The sequence below is a fragment of the Dunckerocampus dactyliophorus genome, chromosome 15, assembly GCF_027744805.1.
Source record: "Dunckerocampus dactyliophorus isolate RoL2022-P2 chromosome 15, RoL_Ddac_1.1, whole genome shotgun sequence".
NCBI classification, from domain to species: Eukaryota; Metazoa; Chordata; class Actinopteri; order Syngnathiformes; family Syngnathidae; genus Dunckerocampus; species Dunckerocampus dactyliophorus.
The window spans coordinates 1,795,299-1,809,811 of record NC_072833.1 but is presented as its reverse complement, the minus strand read 5'-3'; the positions used below and the strand labels follow the sequence as shown (position 1 = coordinate 1,809,811).

The 14,513-nt window shown below is 41.3% G+C and overlaps 2 protein-coding genes across 15 annotated transcripts in view; one reads left to right on the top strand and one right to left on the bottom strand.

Moving 5' to 3' along the window:
* The window catches only part of chchd3a (coiled-coil-helix-coiled-coil-helix domain containing 3a), a 62,137-nt gene extending 60,363 nt beyond the window's left edge, over positions 1–1,774 (bottom strand). For 4 of the 8 annotated variants that reach the window (XM_054800911.1, XM_054800913.1, XM_054800912.1 and 1 more), the window contains exons 1-2: positions 1,572–1,774; positions 322–898 (exon numbers count right to left, since the gene is read on the bottom strand). In XM_054800911.1, the coding sequence (XP_054656886.1) occupies positions 322–898; positions 1,572–1,652 (658 nt within the window). In that variant the 5' untranslated portion in view covers positions 1,653–1,774. The remainder of the gene's footprint in view (positions 1–321; positions 899–1,571) is intronic. The other 4 variants (XM_054800914.1, XM_054800915.1, XM_054800916.1 and 1 more) reach the window with 4 other exon arrangements.
* A 2,703-nt stretch (positions 1,775–4,477) lies between these two features.
* exoc4 (exocyst complex component 4) overlaps positions 4,478–14,513 on the top strand; it is a 98,238-nt gene continuing 88,202 nt past the window's right edge. For all 7 annotated transcript variants that reach the window (XR_008573805.1, XM_054800173.1, XM_054800175.1 and 4 more), the window contains exons 1-7: positions 4,478–4,578; positions 5,169–5,358; positions 5,424–5,618; positions 8,449–8,639; positions 9,435–9,544; positions 11,399–11,496; positions 11,564–11,718. Coding sequence is in view for 6 of the 7 variants with exons in the window: in XM_054800173.1 (XP_054656148.1) it covers positions 4,499–4,578; positions 5,169–5,358; positions 5,424–5,618; positions 8,449–8,639; positions 9,435–9,544; positions 11,399–11,496; positions 11,564–11,718 (1,019 nt within the window). In the remaining variant the exon portion in view is untranslated. The remainder of the gene's footprint in view (positions 4,579–5,168; positions 5,359–5,423; positions 5,619–8,448; positions 8,640–9,434; positions 9,545–11,398; positions 11,497–11,563; positions 11,719–14,513) is intronic.

Here is a 14,513-nt window from a genome sequence, read left to right as displayed (position 1 = left end):
TCTCGTGAGATCTTGTGACACCCCTATTGGCGTCATGGAGTGTTAAGGTGATGTTAAGGTGAATATCAATGTTTTGTGTCATTACTGCCGCCTACTGACCGGAATGCTACATATCACTTGTATTTCAATATGTTTTGACTAATAATAGACCATAGTCTACCACCAAACAGCAATCATTTATTCATGAATTTCTGAAAAAACAGGACATAGCGAGGGACGACTGTACCTGTGTTTATACTGACATGTTTTTAATGTATATTGACCAACTTTACCAGTTATGTGGAAGATGTGTTTGGGATGCAAACTGGATGGAAAACTTACTGGCTGGTGCAGCAGGAGGTGGCGGCGGAGGTACTGGACTAGATTCTGGCACAGGAGAAGAAGATTCTGACCCCGCTGGAGCCTGAGCCTGTGGAGGTGCCGGCAGGGTGGTGACAGGCTCAGAAACAGGGAGGGAGGAGAGGAGTTGTGAATCAGGAAGCAGGAGAGCAGGAGAGGATGCAACAGGTGAAGGAGCAGTAGGCTCAATTAGAGGAGGAGCAAGCGGGGTTATTGCATTCACTACAGCGGGGATGGTTGCATCAGCGGGTGCGGGAGAAGTGAAGCATGTACTTGTAGTTACCGGCTCGACAGCAGCAACAGTAGGAGGAGGAGGAGTAGCAGGGGTCGATAATGGCGGCAGAGGCTCAAAAGCTGCAGGTGACGAGGAGGGCAGCACCATGTCAATGATGGTGGGCGCTTCTACCTGCTCGGGTTGAGAAGGGTGCGTAGGTGAGGGTACGGTCTCTGGGGGAGGTGGTGGAGGAACCAAGGAGAGAGAAGGTGCAGGCCTGGGACTTGGGACAAAGGGGGGCGCCACGGTAGGTTCTCTCATTCGGTTGATGACATTCTCAGACAGCTGGAAATCAGAAATGACATGATTTAATTTAGCATTTTGACACTGAACAGTGCAGCATTAACATGAATGGGATTATGCATTTATGCTGAAGTGACTCCTGCCAACTCAAGTCTTAGCTGATTGGCTAAAGCCTCTCTTTTCTAAATTTAAACGCACGCATGCTCACTTTAGAAGCCATTTTGAACTACTTAGTAGCTCAAGTGACCACAGTCTTGTTTGTATTGTTGATGCTACAATTGGTGCAGCTATGGCCTCATAATGTACACATATTCACAGCAGTTATTGCACGTTAACAGCAACCTTCTTGCAACAGGTTTGTACGCTTGGCATGATAAAGTGGAAAAAGTGTCAAAACATGCAAGCCAGCAAAATACTCATGAAAATACACGTGGCCTCTGACGTCAAATCAACGTTCCCATGACTTTTATATCCCCCTCTTAAACACATTTACTGAACTAACTGAATGCATGTGAATGTATTTTGAGCATGCAGGCTTCAGAATAAATTGTGACGAGTAGACAACAACATCAAAAAACGACTATTCTTGCAACGCACGTACAGAGATGAAGCCGTTTTGAAAGAATAACACTAACATGCTCATTTTCATTCACAATCATTGCATCCTGCCAGCAACAGTGCAACGCTTTGCAAGCATGTGTGCAAATCAACTCACCCTGATGCCCTTCACCACAGTTACGTTCTCGTTCTCGTCTGACTCATACGACACACGACGGGTACTGTTATTAGCTCCCATCGTCAGAACGAACGCCCAAAATGGGTTAAAAATATCTACATGAATTACAAAACACAAGCATCCACTAGCATAGTTAGCAAACGTTTGGAGTTGTCACAGGCCTGCACGCAGTTGTTCCGGTTTGGTAGGATGACGTAATAAGAAAACCGCATGTGATTGGACAACAGCATTTCTAAACCAAACATCAACGATTCTGATTGGTCATTTCTTCCCATGTATCCGGAAGTTTTAAAACACTAGGAGCTCACGTATTTTCTCCTCCCATTCATTTTATAAGGAATTAATTCACATTTTAAAATATGTTTGAATTTATATTATTAATTATTACTTCCGTACATCTGCTTCTTGCACATTTACTCTGTTGTCACCCTACGAGTGTCCACCATGTTGAATACATTTCAACAATTGGACAAGGACTGCTGGTAAAAAAAAAAACATTTGTTTGTGCTTTTAAGAGATGAATATCAAGTGTTTTTTTGGAGCTTATGAGTAGATATGTCTTTCATTTGCCAGGACATTAATACAAGGATATATTGCATGCAACTGTGAGGTAATTATGGAGCAGAGCGAGAGACAGAAGGTGAGGAGGAGGAAGGAAGAGGCGTATCTGCCACAGATGACCTATTGTAATTCAGACTGAACAGAACATATTGCTTATGGCTTTGGAATGTTGCCCAGATTACTGTCAGTTTCACTTGCACACGAGGGGCATATCTTTGTCCAGTGTACAGGTGCGTGCATTTTCAACAACAATCTGTTGTTTACACTGTATCATTACTCATTTCAGAGTTTTTTTTCTTTCTTTGTATGAACAACAATATTGCTTACAATTACATTAACTCCTTCTAAAATCATAAAGACGCCTGTGTCTTCATATCTTAGGGTTTTCAGTTTACAATTTGATTCAAAGTTTGGGAGCCTGTCAGCTTCAAAATGAAAAAATATAGCTTTGCTTTTCCTAATCAAAACCATAAATGTCCCAGAAAGTCATGCAGCCTTGCAGGATATAAAAGTACCACACCACAATTTGATTAGCCTTGAGTAGAAAGGCTATCATTTGGATTGACAGTTCATTTTTCTTGTATATTGTAAACACAGAAAAAAAAAAAAAAACTTATGTTGTTGCTGTTTGCCTCTGATGATTGAATTTTTGCAAGCTGGGGCTGCTGTAAAAACACATAGACTAGGTCAATAAAGACTTTTCTAAGCATTTATTGTTGTTGGCCACACATTTATGTTACAATTCATCTGCATATCTAATGTATTGAATATTAATACAATTGCATATTGAATTTTGTACATGAATTGCTCCATATTTACATATACACATGCATCATTATAACCACAAACGTCAGGAATCAGACAATTTTGTGATTCATATGTCATACTTAGGTGTAATTTTGGTATTTGGACACTACATCTGTTTCTATTTTTCCCAGATGTCATTTGGCGTCGTTTGAACATGTTTTGATTCTACTTCTTCCGTTGTGAATGAAGAATAGAGTTCTCGTGCATTGCAGTAGAATCCCTGGGGAATCCCTCATCTCTGAATCTATTATGATCACAGATTACATAATGAAGAACTGGAATATGCAGCAATGCCCCCGGGTGCTGTTTGAAAAGCCTCAGGCTTTTAACAAGGCTTATATAACAGATACATGACGGAATTGTGACTTAATAAAATAACAGCTAAAGATTAGAACTGTAGTCTGTTTGGCTGTACTGGATATATACCGTATATATATATTTTTTTAAAAACACGAAAAAAAAACATACTTTTATAGGGCAACAAGGTAAGCTCTACAACAGTCAAATCAATCAGTTGTGTCCAAACACACACGAAGTCGAGTGGAATGACCTTGGTGAAGAGAAGGCAGGTAGATTAGTTGGGCCGATGAGAAAGGGTCAGCAGGGTTCGGTGATAAGAATTTCAAAGGTAAACCAGTGGATTCCTTTCTTTTTCAAAAGAAAACCGTCAGCATCTTTTCCTTTATTTGGCTAGGTGAGAGAAGACGTATAGCGCTCACCCACAATGTTATCTCATCATTCCACCGGCACATCAATCAAGGTCTAGACCACAAAGAATTGACCTGTGCCAAGAATCAATGCCCTGCAATTGTCATTGGTACAGCAAAGATTGTCAGAGATAAGACCAAGCAAAGCCCTGCCAAATCTAACACTAAGGATGCTCTAAATGGAAGAGGTTATTAACCAAGTGACAAACACTTGCCTCTCTGCTGGCTTTCCTTTTACAATCTCAAGAGATATGGATCGAACATTCCAATAAAGGGGGTCTATTATTATCTGCACATGCTGTCAAAAATCAATATTGCATTAAAACAAGTACTTAGATACAGCTTGTAACACAGCAGGCACACTTATTTGACATCTGTAAAACTGATAATGTGAAATAATAGGAAATAAATATTGATACATAATTAATTGTGGTCACTGACATATGTGCATCCCTGGTGTAATGGGACATCAGTCTGCCTTTTAATGGCAGAAGGCATGGGTCAGGAAAGGCATCCGGTGTAAAAACTAAGCCAAAACCATTCATGCCATTGACTCATCTGTTGTGACCCTAAACAGGAATGGGGGGATTGACATATAAAAAAATGATAAACGTGGTGCTAATTAAAAACACGATGATTTAAAGTAATAGTACTGCTAACATTATGTTTTAGAATTAAAAACACCTACCTTAAACCCTAAAAAAACGTGTTAAAGCTGCTCGACAGTGACACGAAACCTGCAATCGCCATTTCAACTACAACTCCCACAATCCCTTGCTTGGGAACACCCGCTTCGTATTTCCGGTTTGGGCGCCGCCGCAACTGAGAAAGATGGCGACCGACACAGGGCGATTCAGGGGAGCTGTCAACAAAAACAAAGACCCCTCTGGTCTTCTCATCTCTGTCATAAGGTATTCTTTGTAACATATTTCATTTCCTTTTACCAAGTTAACAGTGGAGGCAATGCATTTCGAGGCTGATTGCGCTTACGGATAATATGCTAGGTGGATGCTAAAGCTGTTTTAGCATTGTGTCCTTCCTGTTCGGTTCATTTGCGTGTGTTTAGCGAATATGACGTGTCGGCTAACTGTTACTTTAGTATTATTTCCTCTCTCTCCCTTCAAGATGATTATACCTTTACAGTCCGGTGATTACCTTTTTGCCGCATAAATGTCGTTTAAGGGGTTACAGTAATGCCGGCTATTGGGTTCTAGTCTACTATTTACATGAATAGCACCAATCTATTATATACAGTATATACTATTCACAAAAAGTCAGGGATATTTCAGATACGTTTCAGGATGAACCTAAAATGAACTGTGGAAACTTGACAGGTGAACTTAACTTGAGCTTCTGTAATTTTGAATGCAGATGTCCAACAATAATAATAATAATATTTAAAAACTTGCTGTTCTCTTAACATAACAGTTGTGCATATCCCTAGTAGTACATATTTGTGAATATACATGTGTATTTGTCTCCCACTTTTTATTCCATCCAGGACTTTGTCCAGCAGCGATGATGTCCAGGACAGGGAGACTGAGAAAGGCCGTCTCGAGGAAGCTTTTGAAACGTGTGACCGGGATCTGGATGAGCTCATCGTCCAGAATTATGCGGAGCTCACCACCGCTATTAGGACGTACCAGAGCATCACTGAGCGCATCACTACCTCCCGTAACAAGATCAAGCAGGTAGAGGCGTCATACTAAACATGAACAAGTGAGCACCGTAACAAGGAAGTCACTTTCTTCTGCAGGTGAAGGAGAATCTGCTGTCCTGCAAAATGCTGCTGCACTGCAAACGGGACGAGCTGAGGAAGCTGTGGATTGAAGGCATTGAGCACAAGCACGTTCTGCAGTTATTGGATGAAATTGAAAGCATCAAGCAAGTGCCTCAGCGCCTGGAGGCTTATATGGCCAGCAAGCACTACCTCCATGCCACGGACATGCTGGTGAGTCCTGCATTTATTTAGAGGGCACCCCACCAAAAAGTATTTTTCCTCGGCCCATGTCGCACATCTTAACACATCTTCATGTACAAACTGTAAATTTGAACACAGATTTATTTTAAAAACAGGTTTATTGAAACATGGTTTTGACCTGGTTCGTATGGTAAATAAGTCATTTTGTGGGTCCTAAACAACAATATTTAAGCCTTTTAGATTGATTTCCTCAGTCCTCTTGCACGCTAAACGACCAGTTTGTAGCCTTTTTTAAATTCCGGTGCGCATATAAATGCAGTGTGATGCTGTGCAGGTGCGTTTGATGTGCATTTTGTAGCCAGACGACCAGCCCCTGTGATGTCTCTCTTCCTCTGTCACTCCCACACATCTTCTGACTTTGGCAATAATTGGTCTGCTTGAATGGAGTTATCTCCAGTGGAAGGTGGGTGGCGGTGGTGAGAACAAAAAGAGCGTGAAAATCCTCCTGGCGAGGGCGGAAACGAAGCAGAACTTCCTTCAACCTGCGCTTGGTAGCTTTGACAGGTTTTTGTAAAGGACTTCAAAGTCAGTCAGACGCTTCGGTGCTTTCCTGAAAACATAAAATGTGCTTAATTTAATTGATCTGGACATTCCAAAATAGGTTTACACAGATATTTCTTGCTGGAAAGTGGTGGCTTAGCTCAAACTGAACTCAAACTGTGTTTGAGAGAGGCTTATCTCAGAGCATTAGAATTCTTCTCAGTTCTCCCTGCAGTCCTAAGCCTCTTGGTGTTGGATAAAAACCAGACTGGGTCCCTTTCCGTTTCTTTCTCTTGTCTTTTTTTTTTTTTTGATATGCCAAATTTATTTTTGTTAACTTTTACTGAAGGTCAAATCTCTCGTCAGCGCTCATAATATGACCACTAATCTTAAACAATATACAATGTGATACAGGACATACAGAGATATGCATTGCATTGCTATTCAAGGTATGCAACAGGTTTGTTTTTAAGTATACGACACATTAGCTTATCTAATACGGCTTTCATTTTGGAATGCAACTGGAACAGAATAAGCATTCATTCATGCAAACAAAAAAACAGCACGGGGCACCTGTGCACCGATGAATGAACCCTGTACACTATGTGCCGTTGTCAGTAACACCAGCAAGAACTATCATCAATGGAGCGACAACTACAGCGGAACCTTGGTTTTCGTAGTATTCAGAGTTTGATGAAAATGACAAAAATAGGTACATGGGCTCGGTTATCATACAGCCAAACAGCGCCCTTAACAAACTACCCGTGGAATTGAGTGCTGAAATAAAGCATTAGTGACTCAACCTCTGCAGAGAGCTTAGCGGTTCTTTTCGACCAGGGAGTCCTTTAAACGTCTTTATTATGTGTGGGAGGGTGATATTTGTTCATAGAATGCACACAGAACGATAAACTCAGATTCTGTCTCCTTCCTTCCCCCTAATAAGCACTGTGCGTCCTGTGATGATGAGGCGTTCAAGCGCCCTGCATGTTTCTGAGTGTCAGACAGACTGTGCTGTCTTTGGTTGAGTACCGCGGCAAAATCACCCACCAAGAAGGTGAGAAAGAGTATTGAATGCAAGAAAGGAGTCGCAGCAAAGTACGAAGGTAGAGTCTGTTACAATAGGATTAGAATGTAAAGGTAGGAATCTATTAACACAGGTTGCAGAGGGAATGGTTTAACGGAGACACAAAACAGATGTGTGTAATGAGGATTGTACCCGCTGCTGAAGTTTGCAATAAAATTTGAGTGAGCAAGTGTACAGCTCTAACCATCCACTCGTTAACGTAAAATTTCTAATGGGATTAGAGCGAAAAATCATCCGCATGGCTCAGTAAAGGTAAAAGTAATGTTAAATGTTCGTTGATCTATTTCATTCCTTATTTATATGTATTTTGCATTGCTTTTTTCATGTAAAATTATGAATATTAATAATTATAATTTCTTATAAGTTATATAAGTTCTTTTTGTTGAAATGTCTGGGTGTCTGGAACAGATTAATTATAGATTAATTACAGATAATTAATTACAGATTAATTTGCAGTATTTCCAATGGAAATAATTGATTCGGTTCACATTTGGAACAGATTCATGCAGGTTCTGCTTCATACAGGAATAAGTAATATATAAATCTAAATATATAAATAGTGTCCTTTTTGTTAATGTTAGATAAAATGGTATGTTGAGCAGGAGAGATGATACTAAAAATGCATGGTTGTACACCGGTGGTTCTCAACTGGTTTGGCAGCGAGACCCGCCGTCGCCTCTCCTTAATAAGTGGTGCCCCAATTTGCGGGAATTTTTCAACTGAAGCTTTTCATGTATCTTATATTTGAAGGGCCTGTTTCCAACACAACATGCGCTGCAGCGCTGAGACGCTGTCTCTTTATGGCGCACTCTCCTCTAGCAGATATCTGCAGCTGCGTGCATCGGACCGTACGCTAAGTCTCCACTCGATGTCCTTCTTCTCCCACTCAAGCTCGACCGTCGCCCAGAAACATGACATGCACCTCGCGGCAGCGTAGCAAGCAAAGAGCGTAGACAAGAACGTGAGGTGCACTCACAGACGTTTGGTCATCACATTATTTATTTATTTATTTTTCCCCAGGCGAAGAGCTTTGACCCACTGAAAATGGTCCTGCTATCCAGTTTTGGGTCCCAACCCACTAGTTGAGAACCTCTGTGTGTAGCCAACCACCATGTATTCCGTCGAGCATCTTCTTCTTCTCTATCCTTTCACAGTTAGTTTAGTTGCTTTACCAGGGGGGTGGCTGTGAGATTTAAGTATTGGCACGAGATGGTGATGTCCTTTGTCCCTGTGCAGGTGTCTGCCGTGGAGTCCCTGGAGGGTCCCCTGCTGCAGGTAGAGGGTCTGAGCGACCTGCGTCTGGAGCTGCACAGCAAGAAGCTCAACATCCACCTGGTGCTCATCGACGAGCTGCACCGGCACCTCTACATCAAGTCCACCAGTCGCCTGGGACACAAGAAGGACAAGAATGCGGCACGCCTTCCCGGGTAAGAAGACACTGCCAATGCATGACTGCTAGACTGCACCCGTTTGACAGATACGAATGAATGTGCAAGGCGGATAGAGACAGCGTATAAAGACAAATCCTGTGTGTTTCATCTGAGGTGTTAAAACCCTTTTTTCTGTGCCTATGAGGTTAAAAGTATGCTTCCGCAAAGTTGTGGCCGGCTCATTATAAGTTCTCACATTTCTAAGACGAGCGGGTGCGAGTTGCCAGTTATTTCCTGAACAATTACCGACAAAAAAAGCAATTAGAGCGTGTGTGACTTGTTGCTTCATTTCCACATATTTTGCATCATAGACTCCGGAAATAAAATATTCAAAGCCTCAGATGCGGGATCATTTTCAATTTTCAACAAGTTTCTTGTTCCCTGCATGTGGCGGTGAAACTTATTACTTACTTTGTTTTGTTTACACGTACATGTTAAGGTGTGTGGGTGCGGGTGGGTGCAGTAATTAAGGTGGCAGTGGGTCAGCAAGTTACAGTGATTTATTACAGAGGGTCGGGCAGTGACAGGTCTCCCTGCATTGGGTTGCCACTAACAACAAACCCAACCCCTCATACAGCCCACTCACTTAGCAGGCAGGCTGTGTTCACACTGCCAGACTTTTAAGGGTCTAAATTGCTCCCACCTCCAGCTTAAGGCGGGATAAACAGCTCATTGGGAGGCAGGAGCCGTTCCTCCCACAGAGGTTAAACAGTAGATTGATACTGTGGGTTTGTTTTTGTAATGAAAGCTTGCCACTTCCTGTACGAGACTCATTTGATTCTTCTGTGTCAGCTCCATGAACAAAGACACATCTCCCATGCCGGCGTTGGACATCAGCGGCCTCTCCACGCCCAGAAAACTTCTGGATTCATCGCAGTTCAGCACGCCAGGATCAAGCAGCGGTATGCACGAAATCAAACTGCACACAATCAACAATCAATCAGGTTTTTGGTTCATGTGAGATACACTAGAAAGAAATGCATTTAGATGGCCAATTCTTTGTTGTTTTAATACAAAATGTGAGTTGTGGAGACCAAAAACAAAAACAAGCATCTTCAGTTTGTTTGGGTTGAAATAAGCTCTAAAAATAAATGTTTCAAAAATCAGTTCCTCTCTGCCATTTTAAGTTTGTAAAAGTAGCTCTCACAAAAAAAAAAAAAGGTTGGAGACTGCTGTTCTAAGGGGACAATACTTTAGCAACTTAAGGAGTGTGGATTTACCATCTACTGAAAAAGACTCAACACACGCCATTATTGTGAGTAGCAAGGTTGCCCACAGCCAAGCATGGTGGTGGTAGCGTCCAGACCATGACTGGTGCTGCCGGCAAACATGAATTCCAACATGTACTGTGACATTTTGAAGCCACAGTTCATGTTTCCCTCAATGAACCGCAGCACCGCCAGTGCCGGCAGCACTCATGCAGCCCCGTACCATGACTGCACCACCACCATGCTTGACACGGTTATCTTGCTAGACAGTCGTGGCTGTGTGTTGACTCATTTCCAGTGGATAGTAAATCTAAACTGCAGTTAATATAAAGTGTATTCATTTCTATGATATTAACCCTCCATATACTGAAATAAAATTGCTTGCTGAAATGTGAGGGGCGTAGTGACTTTTGTGAGATACGGTAAATGTGTATCAACGTAACGCCAAGTGTGCACGGTCTCTCATGTCGAGCGCAGGGTGTGATCTCAGTTTTACTGGTGCCATGCTCATATTAATGATAATGAAGTCATTAGCATCAGTGTAGCTTCCAGCCATTTGCATGTCATTATGGGCTGTTGCATGTGCAAAGCATAGGAAGTTTGCCTCTCTTCCCCCTTGTCACAACATCTTCAGCCGCCACGGTAATGTACGCTCCCCCTCACCACCATCATAATCATCTTGTCCGCCTTTATCTGTGTCGTTTGTCATACCGCGTCGCTGTCATCATAGCAGGGGGTTGGTAGGGAGGCATTTGTAGTGCTCAGATTGGTAACTGACGCCGATAATGCGGATAATGAAAATGCGCAGGGACCAAAAAAACTGAACTTCATGAAAAGGTTGAACATTCCTATCGGCATCATTTTTTTCCAAGCTCACATTTCATGCCATTGCTCGTTTTCGTCATGACGTCTTCCACTCACGTCGCTGACTTTTCAGTCAGTTGTTACGCGCCCGAGCAGTAAACGCTAAACCGCAGGTTTTCCTAAATTATTCAAAGAGACCCGCAATTAACGGGCCTTGAGGCCATAAAGTGCTGATACGCTAACACGGTGCGCTAACAGCTGTGGTCCAGCAGCGCAGCAGCCCGCCTCCTCAGTGGCTTAAGCGTGGCCATTTTGCCTAATAGCATTAGAGCACCTCATTTGTAGCTGGTAATTGTCATAGTTATTACGCAAAGTGCAGCTGAAAACAGGGCAAAGAGGGACGACACCCAAAGTCCATTAACTTGCCATAAACATTACGTCCCCTAACGTGCTTTGACGTGCTTTGATTGGGATGCCTATTCTGGTGAAAATTGGAGCCTCGCTTGCTCTCAATTTGGCCACTAATTTGGTTATGTTTTTCTGGATAGATAGGTTATTAAGCTGTAGCTTTAGGAAACACCAGAGTGGAACAATCACATTTGCAAGACAATAAAGGGGTGTTCCAAGTGCCATGAGTAACATTTCTTGTTATTTGGCATTCGGAAAAAAGGCTTGTCTTGTAGCATTTTTAATCTTTTTTTTTATTGCCTGAAAATATCTAACCTATACTTGTATCCCCTCTAGTGCGTGAGCTTCAACAAGATATGCGCGAGAACCAATTAGACCTCCCTGAGATTGACCCAGAGGAGAACAGTGCGGAATTCATGGGCATCCTTATAAAGGTACACGCAGGAACACCTGTGACCAGCTATTACAAGATGTTTTGCTCTGAGCGGCCCTCTCCCTCAGGCTCTGGCCAAGCTGAAGAAGATCCCAGAGACCATCAAAGCCATCATGGAGCGGCTAGAGCCTGAGCTCAAGCAAATAGCAAAGAGGTCCACCACGCAGATAGCGGACCACGCCTACCAGAGAGGAGAAAACCTGGCTCATGAGAGCCAACCAAGGTATTCTTGATGTGCAACTCATTACAATGTGCAATGCACATTACAGAGCATTTAAGTGCATCTGCTCCTTGCACTACCTGGCTGCAATGGAAGTAAAACTATGTTCCTCAATATGCAATTTCATCTAAATCTGCATCAGAACTGGATCGGTACACACGAAGAAATAACTAGCTAAACAACCAATGATGAAAACATAACTTAGGCGGAGGTTTGCAGTGCTGTTACCAAACCAAAATGCTAAAAAAGACAAATTGTGGACTCTTAATTGGGGTTAATTCATCACAGCATATTGTAGCACAGGGGTGCCCAAACTTTCCACTGAGGGCCCCATAGTGAAAAATGCAAAGATGCAACTTTGCCTCTTCAGTATTTTGTAAAGCAGCACATGTAGATATGCTGAGTTATAAGTTATGTATTTTTCAAGAAAAGTACTACATGTCTGCTTTGTCAAATACTGTAGGTGAAAAAGCCTATGATTAGTGTCAACTTTGCTCCTTTTCCCCCATTTTGGTTGTTTGTTTTTTTTTTGTTTAACTTTCAAACAATCATTTTAAACAATCTTTGTATAAAAAAAAAAAAGTTTAATTTAATGGCATAATATTTTGACTTGATTCCTATCATATTAACTAATTTTTAAATTTTATTAATAATCATTTGTAATAATATTAGTAATATTCCGACTTTACATTTTTTCTTTAATATTTCAACTCAGTGCTACTAAAATGACAATTTTTTGCATAGTAGTACGAGTTTATTCTCGTAAAAACAAATTTAAACGTTTTCTGCTGTTATTAATTTCAACTTTGTTCTTGTAAATGTTTTTGTTGTAATTATGACTTTATTTCCATAATATTTTGACTTTATTCTCATAACATTAACTTTTTCCGCAACCTAATTTTCCAAATATTGGAACTTTTTATTTTTGTTTGTTTTTAATGATATTCCGACTCTATGCTATGCTACTAAGATACTAAAATGACTTAATTTTCTGCATAACACCGCAAGTTTATTGTTGTTAGAATGTAACTTTTTTTTCCCATAATATTTTGACTTTATTCTTGTAGCATCATAATAGCAACCTAATTTTATACAAATTACAACTTCATTTGTTGTTTTGTCTGTTTTTCATAATACTATGACTTCAGAAAAAGTTTTTTCTCTTTCAGTTTTGTGATACTAAAATGACATTATTTTTTCTCATAACGATGTTACTCTCATAAATATTATGAGTTTTTCCTCATTAGATTACAACTTGTTCCTCTTAACTCATTCAATCCCAGCCATTTTTCAAAAGACAACCCCTTCAGTAATGGCCATTTTAGACTATTTTGGCTGATTTTTCAAGGCACACAGAATATTGTGTTCTCTGGCTACATAAACATGGAACCTACCAAAAGAAAGCTTAGACTCCCAAAAGTTTGTTTTTCCGTTCTTTAGCAATGAGCAGTAGAATGTGTAAGTTTCAGGAAAACATCAGTTCCCTGCAAGAAAAAGGGGAAAACAAGCTTTTTGTGAAAAGATACAATTGAAAGCATAACTTTGACTTTGACACACATTTTTTGCTTTTGTGACAGCTCAAACATCTAAACAATTATACCAACGTAAACAACACAAAAAAGGGTTGTTTTACATCAAAATACCAAATTACAATTTACAAATATAACACCATGAGCTATTTACAATTTCCACATTTGGAACTAAACTGTATATGCGTGTGTGCATGCGTTAACTTTCTGCACGCTTCCACTTCCTCCTTGCTGTCGAGTGTGTTTTTGCATGCAAAAGAGCAATACGGAGCTCTTATCAAATGCACTTCTGCCAACTTGTGGCCATTTTGATGGCGTTCAGCTGCTCTAAAAGTGACATCTTTTACAGTGCATTTGCGTCATCACCTCTTTTTTGCCTCTCGCCCAAAAATACGTAAAAGACGTATATATACTTCTTTGGGATCGGGCGTTGGGGTTTATAAAAACCTATAAATACGTCTTTGGTATTGAATGAGTTTTTACACCCAAAAGAAACAAATGAATTATTAGTTATTAAAAACCAACATTTGCAGAGCCAACTTACTGTATTATTCTTTGTAGAGGCAGGGGCAAATCATGTGGTGAGCACAGCATTGCATCATTATTGCAAATTGCTGTTTTTTTAATCTTGCCTTCGTGGGGAAAGAAAGCAATACGTTCTTAGTCACGAAACACACTAACCTGTCACCAGACATAAAAACACACTTCAAACCCTGGCAAGTCACGCTTTAACCCACCCCAAACAATTCCCCACCGGACGATACAAACGCATCCTAAAAGCGCTCACGTCCCCGCCTGCAGTTTGCTGAAGTCGGCCGACGTCGTCCAGGGAAACCGCATGTCTCAGTCCAGCGATCCCGAACCATTTAAGAGCAGCGTCTTGTCTTCTGTCAGGGATGCTCGCCTTGTTTTCCATGAAATCCCCTCTGACCGCAACGCATTAGGCGGCCATGTTGCTGTTAGAATGGCCTGTGTGTGTTGTTTAACACCACATTTGCACGGGCGCTCTCATGTTGCCTGCATTGGGTGCAAACACATCCAGTTTCTCCCGGTGTTCACTTCCACTTAAAGTCGAGCCTTGTTGCCATGGAAACTCCAGCCAATGTAGAACTCGTAGGGAACAATGGTGTTTTTACTGCGCACTGCATTTTACAGCTATTACAAACATCCAGCCGCGGTCAGAAGTTGACATATTCTCATCATTGAACTGAATGTCATATCAATTTTGGGCCCTAAATGATTTCTTTGAGCCAAGCATGGACTACAATG